This window comes from Cyprinus carpio, chromosome B23, assembly GCF_018340385.1.
Source record: "Cyprinus carpio isolate SPL01 chromosome B23, ASM1834038v1, whole genome shotgun sequence".
Lineage (NCBI taxonomy): Eukaryota > Metazoa > Chordata > Actinopteri > Cypriniformes > Cyprinidae > Cyprinus > Cyprinus carpio.
The window spans coordinates 15,880,467-15,898,461 of NC_056619.1; the positions used below are offsets into that span (position 1 = coordinate 15,880,467).

Sequence of the window (17,995 nt, forward strand, 5' to 3'; positions counted from 1 at the left end):
AAAAAACATCCAAAATATATAATGTTTTAACAAAACTTTTTTTTTGTAGAATGTAGAAATGGTTGAGTATCCTTTAAGGGTGCAGTGTGTAAATTTTAGCGGCATCTAGCGGTGAGGTTGCGATTGCAACCAGCGGCTCAGTCCCCCGCTCACCCCTCCCTTTAGAGAAAGCTACGGTGGGCCGATTCAGGACTGAGAGTCGTTCGTCGGTAAAGACAGCAGTGCGCAATGAGATTTCTTTACAAAGGCAAAATTTAAGGTTTGTGACAGCATGGCCTCTATTCTTATGTCCAAAACAGACAAACAGCTGGTCGGACTCATACGCCATGAGGCCGGATCGATCGACATAAGTCTTAAGCGCCTGGACAGGGCGCAAAGACTTAGATCTTCTGATCCCATCCCAGCAGGGGTAAAGCCTCCAGGACCGCCTGTCGAAAATGAAAGGGGTTCAAGCGTAATTTTAGGGACATAATTAGGCCGCCCCGGGTCGCAGCAATACTCTTCATTAAAGCCTGGTGCACAACATCCATGCACGAAGGCGAAAACAGAAAGAGCCTGTAAATCCCCAACTCTCTTGAGGGAGGTGATAAGGCCATAAGAAGAACTGTCTTCAAGGTCAGGATTTATATCCGTACGGTTTCCAAGGGCTCAAAACGCGGATGTCCTGATAGACCTTGGTGTGCACAATAGATAAATCCCATGAGGGAACTCCCGACACAGGGCGGAAAGGCCTCAGCCGCCGCCAAGACCTTGGGTAAAAAGCTTTAGAGACCAGCCGGATGACGGCCCACTGAAGCACCACCATCCATATATACGGTTAGCTGAAATGGCTGCCACATAAACTTTCAGTTAAGCGCATGCTACACCATCAGAGAAACGGTCTTGAAGCGAACTCCAGTACTGAAGCCACTCGGGCAGTAAACTGGGTCTATACTTCCACTAAAACCACACCCAGGTCGTGAACAGCCTACTCTGGAAAGCATATAAGCCGCCTCAGATGCTGCCTCAAATTCATAATAGTCCTCGGAGGTTTCCGCAGAAAGACCGGGACCATATTAACTCATCCGCCAGGAGCACCACCACAGTTTCCACAGATCTGGCCTCGGGTGCCAAATCATCCCTCGTCGGATGCCATAGTAAGTCCTGTCCGAGGGGAATTTCCCATGGAGAGCCCACTATTAGACTGACCAGTTCAAGCGAAACCACGGCTGTGTACACCACGAGCCACCACCAGCAGCAGCTGCTCCACCTGTCCAGCCGTGATCCTGACAACACCGCTGGAATTAAACGTAATTGAGAAAAGACATACAAGCTGCATCCGGTTTTAATCTGAGTTAAACGACCAGGCCTAGGGGCTTAAGGAGGCATAGGGAGAACCACAAAACCTTCCGGAGTCGCAGAAGCAAGGAAAGGACCACGCAGACAGCGAGGCCGCCCCGTCCTTCCGGCGGGCCGTCGTAGGGAGGACTGGGAAGGTAAGGCGGGACCGCACGAGCGTGACTTCCGTATAGTTTTTCCCGGCCAGCGACGGGACAACGCCCCGTGAAAAGGGACCGACGACACCCGCAGTGCGAGACGTGACGTCGAACAGACGAGGCAAAGCCAGCGTGTCCGAGAGGAGCGCCGTTTTTTTTTTTTTTTTTTCATAGAGGCTCCAGCCCAAACGTAGATGAAGGAGAGTGCTTGTAAGAAACAAATCCATATAAGCATTATAGCTTCTTGACAAACATACAAGGCCATACTAATAATAATGGCCTTTCGTTTATACAAGCAGTGGACTATAACAAATATGCGTCCGAAGTCTGGTGTGGATTTATTGTGATGCTTTATTCAGCTGTTTGAACTTCTCATTTAGATGCACCCATGACTGCAGATAGATCCATTGATAGGCAACTGATATAATGCCTAAATTCATTAAATTTGTTCCAATTAAGAAACAAACTCATTTTTTTTTAAATCTTGGATGACCTGCGAGTTAGTAATTTTATTTCCTTTTTAATTGGGTTTTACAGAGTCTTACCTTGATAACAAAATTCAAAAATTCTCAATTCAAAGCTATTTATTCATTCAAACACCAAATGAAAAAAAAAAAAAAAAAAAAATTTCAGTGATGTGTTGTTATTTTAAAAATAACTCTGTGTCATACAGTACAATATCTCAAACATAATAAACATGTTGCTTTCTCTTGGAATACTGATATATTAAGCATAATTGCAATGATAATTGTCTAAAATCATGTTTAATTGACACGTGAAATGACTAAATGGATGTGCCCTCCATGACCAGCATCTCCCATCGTTTGTATTTTAGAATTAATTTAAGTCTAATTTGCATTGTTCCTCAACCCTGTAAGAAATACTTCTAACCAGCCAAATATTTACTTGAACGTATCGCTCAAACATCAATACAGTCTTATAATATTATAAACAGTATATTTTAGTTCCTTTTGGGTTTCTAAGAACAGGTGGTGTCAGGTTTTCCTTTGACAAACCGATTAGACTCTTATCATTCATCAGTGACGAGGATAACAACGACTGCAAACGACTAATATAACAATGGCATGTATGAGTGAACAACAGAACACATAAAATGGTCCTATTAAAAACACAATGCAAAATATATAATATACAACAATGCATCACACTATAATTCTCTGACCTAAAATTTAAACACATTTTCATGTTTTTGTTTAAAAACCAATAAATAGGCCCAATTACAAATATTTAAAATATTAGTGTCATGAGGAACTGTTACTGTAAAAAGGCAGCACAGCTGATGGTGCAGGTTGATTACAGAAAGCAGCAGCAGACTACCGTATAAGCTAAATTTATTGTCAGGTTTACTATTCCAGCTCTGTATGAAGCCACACAATGTTTGAAGGCAACAATAAGGTTCAGATGTGACCTCTCAGGTTACAGATTGTCATTTTTGTAACACCAGCAGCTTCCTGCCGCCTCACTTGGACGGATAAGCTGTCATTGATCTCACAAAAGATATGTGAAGCTTGTTGTAGTGCACTTGTAGTATTTAGCTCTCACACTAAGCATGTTGTTTCTGCTGTGGAGGGAGACCTGGAGAAAAAGGCATTGGGTACCATAAAACGTAAGTCAAGTACCACCCTAATATCCCACACACAACGTCCCTAAACCTTGTCAATAATATCATGGAAGTACACAGAAGTGCATGCGAACATCCATATCCAGATAGCCACAATCGCATTGAGTGTTTGCTATATAAGACAATCAAGAAAAGATCTTTCTGTAACTCTGTGGTATGTGTAACATGGGCACCATTTCCTCCACAATCACAAGAGAAGAGTAAGCCAAGATGAAGGAGTGTCCTGATATGTCAAATCCTTCCCAGATGAATCCCTCCTTCCTGCACGCCGCCTTTGTGGTAATGTCACCAAAGATAACTTGCTTGGTGTCTGACTCATAGCATGAACCTGTAATATCTTCAATGTAGAAAAAAGCCCAAGTGCAGGTGTACCAAATCAATGTTGCCACCAGTAGTGACGTCAGCCGCCTCAACACAAATGTGTAGCTTCTGTTGTAAAGGTTGGAGTAAGAGATGAAAGGCAGAAGTAAAACAATGGTCCATCCCCAAGAAACTTTCACAAAATATCTGAAAGTATAAAAAAAAAAAATATGAAGTGAAAACGATTAAATGACTTTGGAGCCAAACATCAATGTCATAGTAAGTTGTCAATGACAACAAGCATTGCTTTTTAATATCATTTAAATTCTATTGCTTTTATATAACGTATTATTGTTATTAACTAAAATAATCTAGTTTTACAGTGTTTAATTAAGTTCTAGGTAAACGTTTAAGGCTGCTACAGTAGACTTGTACTCACAGATTTAAAACATTTTTGCTGTTACTGAAGTAGCTCTCCGTCACGAGGCCCGTCTCTTTCAAAATCGATCCTGTAAAAGAAATGCAAACGAACAAATGTGGTAAACAAGTACGGGCACACTGCTGTCTCCAAAGAGAAGTCAAAGTATTCACTACGCTGCCTACTGCAGCCATGTTGCTCTGTGTGTCTGAATGCGGAAACAGTAACCACCACGCTACCACGAATCCTACTCTGGTGAAGGGTTGATCATTAATATTCATGAGAAAGCCTTCGCCATTGGAGGACTACTAAGCAACGTCACCATTGCCTTATTAAATATCCAAGAGTTAGACGTCCGCCATAGGAAGGTTACTAATAAACACGTCGGCGCTGTCTGATTAATATGCATGAGTAAAACCTTCGCTCTAGTAGCGGGTAAGTTGCTGCTGTCATCATTAATCGTCACGAGAAGTAAAATCTTTCATCGTTGCGTAAGATTATATGACAAAAACGGCAGAAAAGATGCTGTTTGGTTAATGTGTATTTAAAGGTTTGAACAAATATAGTTATTTTAAAACATATCAAAATATATTAATATTTTAACAATGTTTAATCATTGTATATTTAAATTATAACAACAACAACAAAAATAATAAAAACAAAAATATATTAATATTTTAACAACAACAACAACAACAAAAAAAACCTTTGTAGAATGTAGAATGTGTGAGTATCCTTTAAGGGTATTTTAATTTTTTAATTTTTGGGTAATGTGGGGGTGGGGTTGTGAGGTTTCTTTACAAAGGCAAATTAAGGAATTATAGATATATAATTATAGATATGTAGATATAAATTGTTCAATCTAAGGTAATAAAAACCTAATAGTTCATTAAGTAAGGTCTGTATACACCGCTGAAAACATAGTTATATATTATATTGCATTTCTGTCAATAGATCCTCCTAAATATTACACACTGCACCTTTAAGAGCAGTTTTGTCTAGGCTTTCACTGTCCAATAGGTGGCACTATAATATAGTCATGAAAAACTTTTTTTTTTTTTAAGAAAAACATGTAACCTAAAATTTTTTTTTTTTAAGAAAAACATGTAACCTAAAATACATATATTTTCCCATTTAATCAATTTTTGCACACATTGATGTGCACTGTTTTCGAACCTAAATATTTACAGATGCACTTGAGAGAACAGACAATGTTCAGTTTGCTATTCTTAATAAAGAATCTCGATGTTTTAAAATGTTTGGAATGATTTAAAAAATTATCTTGGAAAGTTCCACAGGCTTGCCCTTGTTGCACTCAATATTGGCAAGAGTGTATTTATTCAAAGGCAATGTTTCCAAGTATTTGTGCCATTTGGCTAGGTTGTCTCTCCACTCTGCTTCCACATATTGAGCCAGACAGAGCAGTCTCTCAGGATGTTAAATACTGCTGTTTAAAAAGTGATTGCCATGGGTTTAAAAATCATTTGGAAATTTCTGAAGCAGTTACAACTGGAAACAGTACAGGTGCATTAACACCCTTATTTCAATCATTCAATACAGTTTGGACACTCCTGGATGCAATTATGAATCGTCAAGAGAACAAACTTATATGATTTTAATGAACTAGAGATCTGTTAGCTGAATGGACCTAAAATGTGTGAAAAAATATTTTATGGGAGAACCTAAACCAAATGTATTTTTCTATTAATTTTAGATTTATTATTTAACATCATATAAAAACTGAAGAGGTTTAAGAGTATGCTGGAGTAGATTTAAACATAAATTAAAAAACTATAAATGTAAAATTGTTTATACCCTAAATATTTGCATGAGATTTCATTTATTTTATTTATGTTAATTGTGTGTGTGAGTGTGTGTTTCTGAATAAAGCAACTGAGCAAATGTAAATGTAACATTAAAACAGTAATAATACATCGATGATTACGCAAACTTTTTTTTTGTATTACCACTCCCTTCAGATACCACACTTTTGTACGTGTCTAGACAAGATGATGTCATATTAGAGGAAGTCAGATTGTTTGTGGCCTGATTGTCTAGAGGTGTTCCACCCAAGCTTGACCCATTTCACACTGTCTCACAGAAGGGGGGCCTCAGTGAGTTATGGCTTCGTCTGCTCTTCCTCAGAGCATTCCTGACAGTAAATCTGAAATGTTACAGCTTGACATCATACGTGCTTTATAAAATGGAACCTTTCAGAACCCCACATAAGAGAGAAATATAATTGGTCGATATGGGGTAAAGTCTCACAAACTCTTAAAGGGGACAGTCCACCCCAAAAAGAAAACTTTATTCAATCTCATGTTGTTTTAAACCTGTATGACTTTCTTTTCATATGTGGAACACACAGGCACTCTCTCTCTCTCTCTCTCTCTCTGTCTCACTCTCTCACACACACAGGTTTTCATGTTTATGGGGACATTCTATATACATGTGGGGGCATTTGGACCCCGTAACATAGGGGAAACCAGGTACACACACACAAGATATACAATGAAAGAAAATGGGGTACAGTGTTGTTTTGGACCGCTTTGATTTTCATTGTATGGACAAACCATTCTTTAGAATATATTCTTTTGTGTGCAGCAAAGAAATGAAGTGAATGATGACAGATTTTTCATTTTTTGTGACTATCCCTGTAATGATAGGAGTACATAACAATTTGATCTATAACTGAACTACAGTTTTGGCAGTAGCTATTCAAAGTAATTTTTTCTCATTCATGTTAGGAATGCTTATATTTCATGTTAGAAATTCTTATATTTTTCTTATATTATCTGTTATTTGCTCACAGGTTTAAAATAGATAATATGTTTCTGCTATGATTGCTAATTCGTTTTGAATTAATTCCTGTAGCTAAATTGGTAGCGAATGCAAAAATATGTTCCAAACAAGAATAAGTAATTAATGACAGATTTTTCATTTTTGAGGATAACTATAATGATTTGTGCAAAAAATAATTTGATTGATCAATTACGGTGGTTCATAAAATTCCAAATTCCTCTGCTGTAAATATGTTAGTGGTAATTCAATGCGTAATGAGAAACGGTGTGGTGTGATTTCTTTTTAATTCCAGTAACCAATGGGCAGAACAGACCCATTGTCTCTATTCCCTTCAGAAACATCCATCACCATGAACAGCTACATCACTTAGCAAATTTGTTTTCGGGGCTGCCAAAACAAAGTTTGGACTGCTGACATGAGAAATGGCGCGGCTGCAGGGAATGGGAAGCCCTGGATTTATGCTAAATGACGTGATTCATACACAGAAAGACCTTACTGCCCTTTCCATTGCTGTGGAGGAGATAATGACACAGCTGTGCAACTTTTTAAGTCACTATTTTCCCCTCTCGTTCAATCCCACAAGGACCCTTCAGCCTTGTGCAGATGGGAAGCATGAACGAGATGCAGTCAAGGTAACCATTATGTAAATGAATCAAGCTTAACATAAGCTATAGCTGGTTATACCTTTAATGTTTTCCAGGGCTGCTTACATGGGAAGCATGAACGAGATGCAGTCAAGGTAACCATTATGTAATCCAAAGCGACTTACAAATGAGGACAATGGAAGCAATCAAAAACAAGCTTAACATAAGCTATAGCTGGTTATACCTTTAATGTTTTCCAGGGCACCTCCTTTGATGTGTGATGACAGCACTATTAAGTATGTGATAGAATTGACAGAGACATGCCTGTAGCTATTTTTAAACGCTACACTCCACAAGGGCTCACTGTAGCTTCGAGTTCTGTATTCATCATATTAGCACATAAAACTGTCAAACATTTGGCCCAGGGAAGGATGTTTACACTATGCGTCTCATCAATGGCATGACCAAACTTGTGCATTTTGTGTACAAGGACAAAACCGTAAAGGCTGCAACATTACGTATTTTAGGAAGTGACATCATATGTTTGTCTAGAGAACAAGTCGTGGCTTTCTTGCCTATATAGTAAGTCAACAGAAAGTCTTCCAAACAGGCCTTTCGTTGAACCTTGACCCTGCTGACCGTGGCAGTTTTAGGATGACTGCTAACTTTTTCGAGTTTTTAAAGTTTTCTTTGAGGATGCTGAGCCTTAACTATACAGGTACATGCTGAATGAAAACTTAGAAAGCTAAATTAAAGGCTTTATTAGGCTACTTTATTATATTTTCACTATATTTTGCTTATAATACTGTATTCAGTACTTACATTGGCTAGATGGTACATCAGCCAAAAACAAACTGGAATTCTAAAGTATTGTCATTTCGAAGTGTTAATATATTTCTGTTCTTTTACTTTTGACTATTAGCAAAGACTAGACTTTGCTATTAGAAGAATGACATTTGCACAATGGTTTGTGAGACTGACAGTGGCATGGAGCAAGTGCAAACAGAGCGTAAAAAGCAATTAATTCTATGCAAATAATTGGCGCAAAACCCTGGACGGAAGCCAGTGGTTCTGAGTTGCAGACTGTGACACAGTTTTTGTAGGATTTATTGTTTAAATAAGATATTGTTATATACAGGATTTAAATTTGATCTTCAGATATCGTTTGAGTGCTTTTATTGCGGCTGTATTAATATTAGTGTATTAAATTATTAATTGAAATGAAGGTTGTGTGTTTCCAATGTCTTTCCACCTAAAAACTTGTCATTTAAAAAAAAAAATTTTGGATGCCTCTTTGCGTCAGAAACGCCCCAAAGCGACAGACATGGGTGTATCATTTTGTGCGGGATTGTTTCACGCTATTGGACACCCACCGCAACAAAACTTGATCTTTAGATGAAAAAAATAATGTCCTGTTATTATGTTATTATTAATCTTACATTGACATTTAGTTAATGCTGAGGTTGCTGTTTTCCAAAGTATTGCCCCATATCATTAATACTCTGGAATCTGTAACTCGATGCTCTCGATGACCCTGTTCAGTAGTTGTTGCCAGTTAAAGTTGTGCAGTATATATTGGCACTGCCCAGAGACTGAAGATATTACACATGTCCTTCCTGGAATCCTAGACAGCTGGGACAATGTGCTGACTGGGCTATGACTTTAAAATTTGGCCTTTGATTCATAGAAGAACTCCCTCACTTTAATAAAATCCTTGCCCGTGTTTATTCAACTTATTTTATTGAAACATTTTGCCAGGATAGCTAGGTGTAGCTCCAACCAAAGCTCACAAAAAGATTACACGTCCAATATAAGCATAGTACAGAAACAGATGATTTAAAGGAAAAAGAGTCCGATGTAGCCACTATAAACAAGCATGGACAATTTGTTTTTGAATATTACTTTACATGCACAGTATTTTAGTTACTATGTCCTACAACTAAGATTTCCAATGAAAGATAAATGATGAATTCAGAGGTGAGAGTTGCCCAAAAAGCAGTAAAACAACATTTGAAAATCACAAAGGTAATGGAAAGGAAGAGCAATAACTGTTGAAAAGTCATCAATCTTAAAATCCCATTGGAGAGCATGACTGTTTGGAGCTTCCATACTGAGTGTGTGCTAAAAAAGCAAAACCTTCCATTAAGTTGTTTCCTGAACCTCAGGAACATCCCTGTGGGGGAAGAAAAAGAGACAAGGGCTTTTCTTTCACGTCAAATGCCCTTAGAGAGTTGGCCCAGTTAAAGTTCGCTGCCACACATGTCAGAGACGTTGTTTGCAAAGGCCAGAGTTTAAGTGGAGATCTTTTCAGCTGCTCTTCTCCAGGCTGTGCTAAAGTGCTGGAATCACTGCTGAAGGTATGTGCTGTGAAGACCACTCCAGCTGAAGACCCCCGCTCTCTTCAGACTGCAGGACTACATTCATAAGTACAGTATATGCTAAAATTTACTCTTCAGTAGCCGTTATGTTTTTTTTTTTAAATGATTAAATTAGAAAAAAGGGGTTTAATGAAAGATCTTTGTTGTTGATGCACTGCTGCATTTTCCAAAGTTTAGATGTTTACATGTATAATATCTTTAAAGAATAGTGAGGGCATCTGGGTGTAACGTCTGTCAGTTTGTTTAAACCATGAGTTTTTGCAGTGTAACTCATCCTGCTCAATCCTGCTGAAAAAAAACAAGATGTGATTTATTCTGTAAGGCAAGAGTACAATCATTCCCTGCTTTAATGAGAAATTTGATGTATACATTTATTTGTCGGCTGGACGATTCACATAATAATATTATAATGTTGTTGTCAAATCCTAGGCTTACTGAAGTGCAATATCAGTCCTCTATGAGGAAGTATTAGTATAAGTGTCTTTTTTAACGTGTATTGTTTTGGTCTGTATTGTGTGTTTCTTGCTAATGGACCTTGAGTCTAGAAATAAAGTTGAATTGAATTAACCCTACTGTAACTCTTATTGTAAAAATTGTAGTTTAAAATATAAATGGTAACTATAACTTACAATTATATATAGGCTACATGTAGTTAAATGCACTGTATAGGTGGCAATTTGATCATTTTTGCCTTTTAAACAGTTCACACAAAGATCAAAAATGAAAGTTTCATCACTATTTTCACCACTTTACCTCATGTTATTTCACAAAAGGATACTTGAGGCAATTTTTGGGCAACTATAAAAATTTAGGTAACACAACAACTCATCTGCTTATTATATCAATATGCTGACATGTTTATTTGGTTACTATGGTGTAAAATGGTCTACAGAAATTGCCGGATTAAACTATACTTACACTTGAGTAGGGACTGTACCGTTCCTGAGCTTATTTTACTGGCTAATACAGTGAAAGATTGTTGACACTGAATTCTCTTTATTCCACAAATAAAGCACCTGCAGCCAGCCAGACAGAAGGCAGATGATGAGTTTGGCCTGCGTTCAGCTGTTCTTTGCTGCCATGTTGTGGACACTGCCGTGCACCACAGCATCTGTGGCGGTGAGCAGCGCAACACAGCTGCTTCATCTCAAAGAGGTTTCTATGGAGGCCCTGCTGAGCAACAGCAGCGACACCAGCGCGCCTCGAACGCGGCGGAAACGCTTCATCTCCAGTAAAGATATGACAGCCATTCTGCACTATCACAACCGCGTGCGCTCACAGGTCTTCCCACCTGCAGCAAATATGGAATATATGGTAGGACATTTTTTAACATTAGGCTACTAATGTTTTATGGTTATCACATACACAACATGAAAAATAGTCTGCTTTTAACATTTCAGGACAATCTAGTGGCTCTTTTCCTTGTAATTACAATGCAAGGTGACTGAAAATGCCTAACGTTAGCTCCAACAAGGACTGAAGTTCACTATAAAAGTTTGAGTATCATAAAAGTGGACTGTATGACTTTAAATAGAGCGTCTTCTGACAGTATGTGATATCAAATTTGTATTATAAGCCTATATTTAACAATCTTCACCTCACCTTCACCTGAACTTAAGGACCAGTGAATCATTTAGTTGAACTCGAGTCTGATTTGTGAATGAATCATTCAGATCAGTTTTAATTGAATCAACTTATTCATTAAAATTTGACCCTGTACCATAAAACCAGTCAAAAGGGTCAATTTATATACAGTATCATCTTAAAGCTGGATAAATAAGCTTTCCATTGATGTGAGGATATGACCATTATATTTGGTTATACTACACAATTTATATATATATATATATATTTGAGTTTATGTGAGTTTTTTTTGGTTATATTTGGTAATTTATAATAATTTATTATTTTTTTTTTTTAACTATTTGAAAATCTGGAATCTGAGGGGGCAAAAAAATCAAAATATTGAGAAATATTGAGAAAATCGCTTTTAAAGTTGTCCAAATTAAGTTCTTAGCAATGGATATTACTAATCAAAAAATAAGTTTTGATACATTTACTGTAATAAATTTACTAAATATCCTCATGGAACATGTTTTATAATCACTAGCTAATTTCCTAATGATTTTTGGCACAAAAGAAAAATCGATCATTTTGACCCATACAGTGTATTGTTGGCTATTGCTACAAATCTACCCGTGTTTGTTTTAAAAGAATCGTTGCTCATGATTCAGACATTGCTATGGATTAATAAAGCTGTAATATATGTTAAATTAATGTCTGTTCCTCACAAAATCCATGTTGTATGGACAAAATTTATGATGATGTTTTTCTTCCTTTTTTTGTTGCTTATCATCTACATTTTCTAGTCACTGTTATTGCATGGGCCTTTTGGGTGAGCTATTTTTTTTTTTTAATTATTTGTTTGTCTGTCCTCTCTCTCCTTTGTGAGGTGTGGGATGAGAGACTGGCTAAATCTGCAGAGTCCTGGGCCGCTCAGTGCATTTGGGATCATGGCCCGCCTCATGTTTTGCGACACATTGGACAGAACCTGTCCATCATCTCTGGAAGGTACAGACCCTTACAACAACCTATGGGTACAGCCATTTATCAGCATGAATTAATATCCAAAAACCATGTCAGTTCTGCATCATATCTACACTATCTATTCTGACTGTTAATATTTATTTAATTTTGCAGATACAGATCGATCACTGACCTGGTAAGATCCTGGTATGATGAAAGACACTATTTCTCCTACCCTAACAGATGCAGTGGCTCTGTCTGCACACACTACACTCAGGTGGGTCTCCAAAATACATGTAATATTGAATATTTTATATTTAATAACATTATTTATATTTAACAGTAATTTTAATTGTACATTTTTATATTTTTTAATTAATATATTTTTTCTAATGATCTATTTATATGAGAAGTATTATATTTAATTTAATTCAGACCATCTACCTTTATTTTTTCAAGATATCTAGGATATTAATTTTAGTAATGACTTTTTGTTTCAGATGGTGTGGGCGACCAGCAATAAGATCGGTTGTGCTATCAGAAGATGTTCAAACATGTATGTTTTTGGGAGTATGTGGAAACAGGCCTCCTTTCTGGTTTGCAACTATTCTATCAAGTAAGAATTTTTACTGTATCCATCAATACAATATTTGAACCTTAAAAATGCAGGAAATAATGGTTGATTTTATGAAGCAGATTTTGGGAAAACGAAAGAAAAGGGAAAATAACCTAAACACGTACATGTTCTTCTTCTGTTCCAGGGGGAACTGGGTTGGAGAGGCTCCATATAAGACAGGGAAACCATGCTCTGCATGTCCCTCAAGTTATGGAGGATCATGCAATAAAAACCAGTGTGACTCCAGATCAAAATCCAGAAGAAATGCAAGCGGTGTCAGAGTCTAACAGATTAAAAAACCCCTTAAAATAATAGGACTCTCTTAAAAAAATAAATAAATAAATAAATAAATAAGTTACACAATAGAAACCACTAAAATGTAAATTTCACAATGCAAATTATTCCGTGGTCATTTTTTTCAAAGAACTGAACGGCATTTAAGTGCTGTAAAATGTCCAAGTAATTAAATGTGTAACTGTCAAATTGCATCAACTGTTACTGTTTATTACCACCCCATAGGTGTCAAATTTAGTATTTCTTTTTTTAAATTACTTTATTAAGTTGTTTAATGTTTATCATTTGATTTTTGTTTTTTCAAGCCTATGGTCTGCTTGCACTGTTTTGCTTATAATTTGTTTGTACTAAGTTGCATCGCAGTGACAATTTACATTGGGAGTAAAGCACTTGCGTTCTTTCATTATTATTATTTGTCCTTTTTGTACAGGTAATAAATTTTCTTTAGATTAGGAAAAGTCATATGTTCAGTGGTTTCTAAGTTACTATCTTTTTGAAATGTCTATTGCACTCATGTCATACAGAGGACATGACTGCACTGTAAACACATTTGTCCTCATAAAAACTGTCCTTTTATTTACATTTTCTCTTATAACACAGACAGGCTGTTGCCAACACCTTCCCAGCAGGGACATATCCAGTAAGATCCAGTAAAAAATAAATAAATCAAATAAATTCAGCAAAGAATCATTTATAAATTTCAATAATATATTAGAGGCAATTCATATTATTAAGGTGTATGTGAGTAGCTGGTCAAGAATCAGTATTGAGAAGCAGAATGAAAGCATCTTTTATTGCCTCATTAATGTGCTCAATCCATCTAAAAGAGACAGATCTGCTGTAAACCAAAACTAAAAGGCTTTTAGAGCCATAAATGAAGTGCTGGGCCACTTTCTCTAGTCCATTGTATAGGGAATACTTTACCGGTGATTGAAATCATTCATCTGAATAAGAAAACAGAGTATATTACATTTTTTGTTGTTGTTGTTGTTGGTTAAATAGGGCATTGATCAAAGTGTTGGCTTTTGAATATGCACATTCAAGTTTGGGTTCAGTAAGTTTTTTTATTATTAAATTATTTTATTCATCAAAAGATCATCAAAGACCTAGTAATTTGATCAAAAGTGACAATAAATTCTGTTCTTTTGGACACTCTATTCATCAGAGAATCACAGGTTCCACAAAAAATACATACAAAAATTAAACCATTTTCAACATTGATAATAAATACATTTTTATTGTTTTATTTATTTCCCCCCACCAAATCAGCATGTTAGAATGAATTGAAGGACAAATGAAAGATCATGTGACACTGAAGTCATGTGAACTGCTGAAAATTCCGATCACAAATTACATTTTAAAATATATCTAAAAATTGTAATATTTCACAATATCTTTTTACTGTATTTTTGTATGTATTTAAGTATTATAAGTCAAATGTACACATAAATATTCAGCTTTGTCATCACAATTTACTTTTTAAAATATATTAAAAAGGAAAACAGTTTCTGAACTTTTAATTAACTTTTAAAAAACCTTTCACAATATAATATTTACTATTAGTATTTTTTTTTAAACTAATGCTGCTGTATATAAGTATTATAAGGCAAATGGACACAAAGGTAATGAAGAATTTAGAGTGAAGGTGTTTCTTTACAAGTGGGGGAAATCTAAAGTTTCAAAACACTGACTTTCCCACGAAGCTGCTTAAAAGTGAAAGCAACATTAGACGTGTAATGCTACACATCTGTCAGAAAGCATCATATTATATTCATGGGAAAAGCTGTTGAAACTAACAGCATCTGTTAAGAAAAAGGGGCAGCATATTTACTAAAGCATATGGCCTCAAATGAATGTCTCAAGCTGTATAAAAATTAAAATTGGATGGCATTGGTCTAGTGGTGAAGTATCTAAGCTTCAAACACAAAGGCAAAGATGAAGAAGAGTTACAATTTACTCCCATCTGTCTGTTAAAGACAAATAATTACAGTAGAGTGGAAATGAAAGCTGATATGAGGCATGTTGTCAAACAGTACATCTGGATTATTTCTTATCGATGTAATGGGAATCGGACAAATCAGAGAAGCTAAATGAGTCTGTGTAAACCCTCCACTCCTTTCATTTCCCGCACCCTTCCTTCTCCTCATGCCTGACTAAACAAAACTCTTCCTACCCTAATGATTCATTCCCGAATATGGCATGAGTTTAAAAAGATGCATACTATGAGAAATGGAGAAAAATTATAACAAACTGTCTATTTGAGTTTCTATCATCCTGTTGCCATAGCTACAGCTGTCATATGGATTGGTCTCTATACAAGCCTGGTTACTGTTTAACCTCTCCACCCACATTTGCCCAGATTAGGAAAATCAATAAGATAACAGGAGTACCGGCCTTACCTTGCGCCAACAACTCCTTCACCAGAAACACAGAGGACTGTGCAAAACTTATATGTTTTAATTCTTCATCATCGTTCACTCTTTATAGAGCAAAATCAGTAAAACACTGGTGGAGAGCAGAAGAGGCAACATGGTCAATGTGAACGCTCAGGCCAGCACACATATGGATCCACCGTACGGTAAGTGCTCGGTTGCTCTCTGGAAAAACATGGTGGCTGCTTTGGTGATCTTAGTGGAACGAGTTGTTGAATGGGCATGTTGTTTCTTGACATTTCATCCAGTATAGTAGCTATCATCGACATTCGTGAGAGCTTGTGGTGCACGGCTGTAATTCGGGAGGTGTGGCATATCCATAATGACTGGTAAATAGGGCCTATTTGCAGGAGAAGATGAATAATGTGGACAGAATGGCTGAAGTTCCTCTTTTCTTGCTGGCAGGGAATGACTCAAAGTACTCTGAATAAAGTGCTGGAACAAAGTGAGCTTTATAAAAGATCTCGAAAAAAATTAAAGGCTTTAATCTTCAGACCAAACGTTAGCGATAGTAAGTGCAGCTACAAAATAGACCTACAGCAGAACAAAACACATGATGATATTGTATAGCAGTCATTTCACTTGATTTTTTTTCTTTTTTGATCAACTTCTTAAAATAATGAGTAGAATATTTGGGGTCAGTAAGATTTTTTTTTTTTTGCAAACCAGGCTGCATTTATTTGATAAAAAATACAGTAAAAATAGTAATATATAGTGAAATAATATTACAATTTCAATTTTTTTCTTAATTATGCCTTGTTATGCACCTTATAATGCATTGTACAATCTCATAAATAATTGTAACCACAGTTAATACAATAACACTTATGAATTCATTGTTACACTATGCATTTTGAATTCAGTTATAATTATTTATGACAAGATATAATGTATTACAATCCACATTATGAATAATTATAATGCATTGAAAGTTTTACCAATGTCTTTACTCTCACATTTGATCAATGTAATGTTTTCTTGCTGAATAAAACTTTTTTTTATATCTTACTGAAAAATTTTTGAACAGTCATGTATGTTAAACGTTATTGTTATTTTTATTTATTAGATTCATTATTATTTATATTAAATTATTAGAATTATAACATTTATATAATACTATAAAATGTAATTATATATAATAATTTTATATAGGCTACCCTTTCATTTTAATAGTAGATGCACATCTACTTTGCAAACAATGGATTAAGTTAGTTTTAGCACCCCTCGGTCTTCTATAAATTGGCACTGGTTCTTCAGTCAATTTCTTGTAGGCCTCATATGAAATATAATATTTAACAATCAGTCATCATTAAGTCAACATCTCTTAGCATATTCTAATACACTTTGTCAAACAATTACAATCATACTGTTTATGTCAACACTGAGTTTAGTAATTAATGGCAACACATTTGTCTTAGTAGAGCTCTAGTCTGTACTGAAACATTTACATTATTAGTTGCATTTTCTTGGTGACCGTGATTAAGCTGCTTTGTGGTCCAGATCATTTCAGAGCAGCTGTGTTTTTTGTGGACAAAAAGAATGCACAAAGCAGCACAGCAGTAAATCCTACTGCAAAATGCTGCTGACACAACATCATGTAGAAAAAAGCTCAAACATATTTGCATACATTAACATTATCTAACACAAAATGAAAAAAATTAAACATGAAAAATTATTTTACAGCATTTATTAAAATAGTTTAATGTTAATTTCTACATGCATACAAATAAAACTATTTAACAGTAAAAGTGTTATTTATTTGCAAGATTCAAAGCACTATGAACTAATGTGAACAATGAACAATAGTATATTTCTAAATTAAAGAAACAGTTCACCCAAAAATTAATTTTTGCTTAACTTATACTCACCTTGCAGGACATCCAAGATGTAGAAGAGTTCTTCACTTGAACAGATTTGGAGAAATTTAGCATTACATCACTTGCTCACCAATGGATCAACTGCAGTGAATGGGTGCCGTCAGAATGAGAGTCCAAACAGCTGATCAAAACATTACAGTAATCCACACAACTCAACATATACAAAAAATATTAATAAATACTTAAGACAAGACAACTTTTTTACTGGATAAAGCAGGAAAGAGGACTAATTTTAAAATGAATTGTGTCGTGTGGATTATAGTGATGCTTTTATCAACTCTTTGAACTCTCATTCTGATGGCACCCATTCACTGCAGAGAATCCATTGATGAGCAAGTGATGCAATGCAAAATATCTGTTCTGATGAAGAAACAAACTACTAGTACATTTTCAGCGATTTTTTATTTTTGGGTGTGCTAGCCTATTCCTTTAACATTAAGCAAGATATAATATATACAGTAAAAACTTTAATTTTCTATGCAACTAGTTCTTCAACCTTTGTTGCCTATTCATATAAATATTCTGAAAAAAATAAATAGTAATTTTTCTAAAAATTCAAATCAAAGCTTATGTTACATTAAAGCAGCATATGAGGAGTAACATGAAAGACTTGCTTGCCTGTTAGAACTCGCACAAATAGTTGACTTACAG

General features: G+C 35.7%; 1 protein-coding gene and 1 pseudogene across 1 annotated transcript; one reads left to right on the forward strand and one right to left on the reverse strand.

Moving 5' to 3' along the window:
• Positions 1 to 2,810: 2,810 nt before the first annotated feature.
• LOC122142033 lies at positions 2,811 to 4,099 on the reverse strand (annotated as a pseudogene).
• Positions 4,100 to 9,111: 5,012 nt separating this feature from the next.
• On the forward strand, positions 9,112 to 13,224 carry LOC109089542 (peptidase inhibitor 15-like). Its single transcript, XM_042751483.1, has 6 exons — positions 9,112 to 9,647; positions 10,613 to 10,913; positions 12,052 to 12,170; positions 12,300 to 12,402; positions 12,626 to 12,741; positions 12,887 to 13,224. Exons 2-6 carry the CDS (start codon positions 10,641 to 10,643, stop codon positions 13,026 to 13,028), a joined length of 753 nt encoding a protein of 250 aa, XP_042607417.1. The 5' UTR covers positions 9,112 to 9,647; positions 10,613 to 10,640; the 3' UTR covers positions 13,029 to 13,224.
• The last annotated feature ends 4,771 nt before the right edge of the window (positions 13,225 to 17,995 follow it).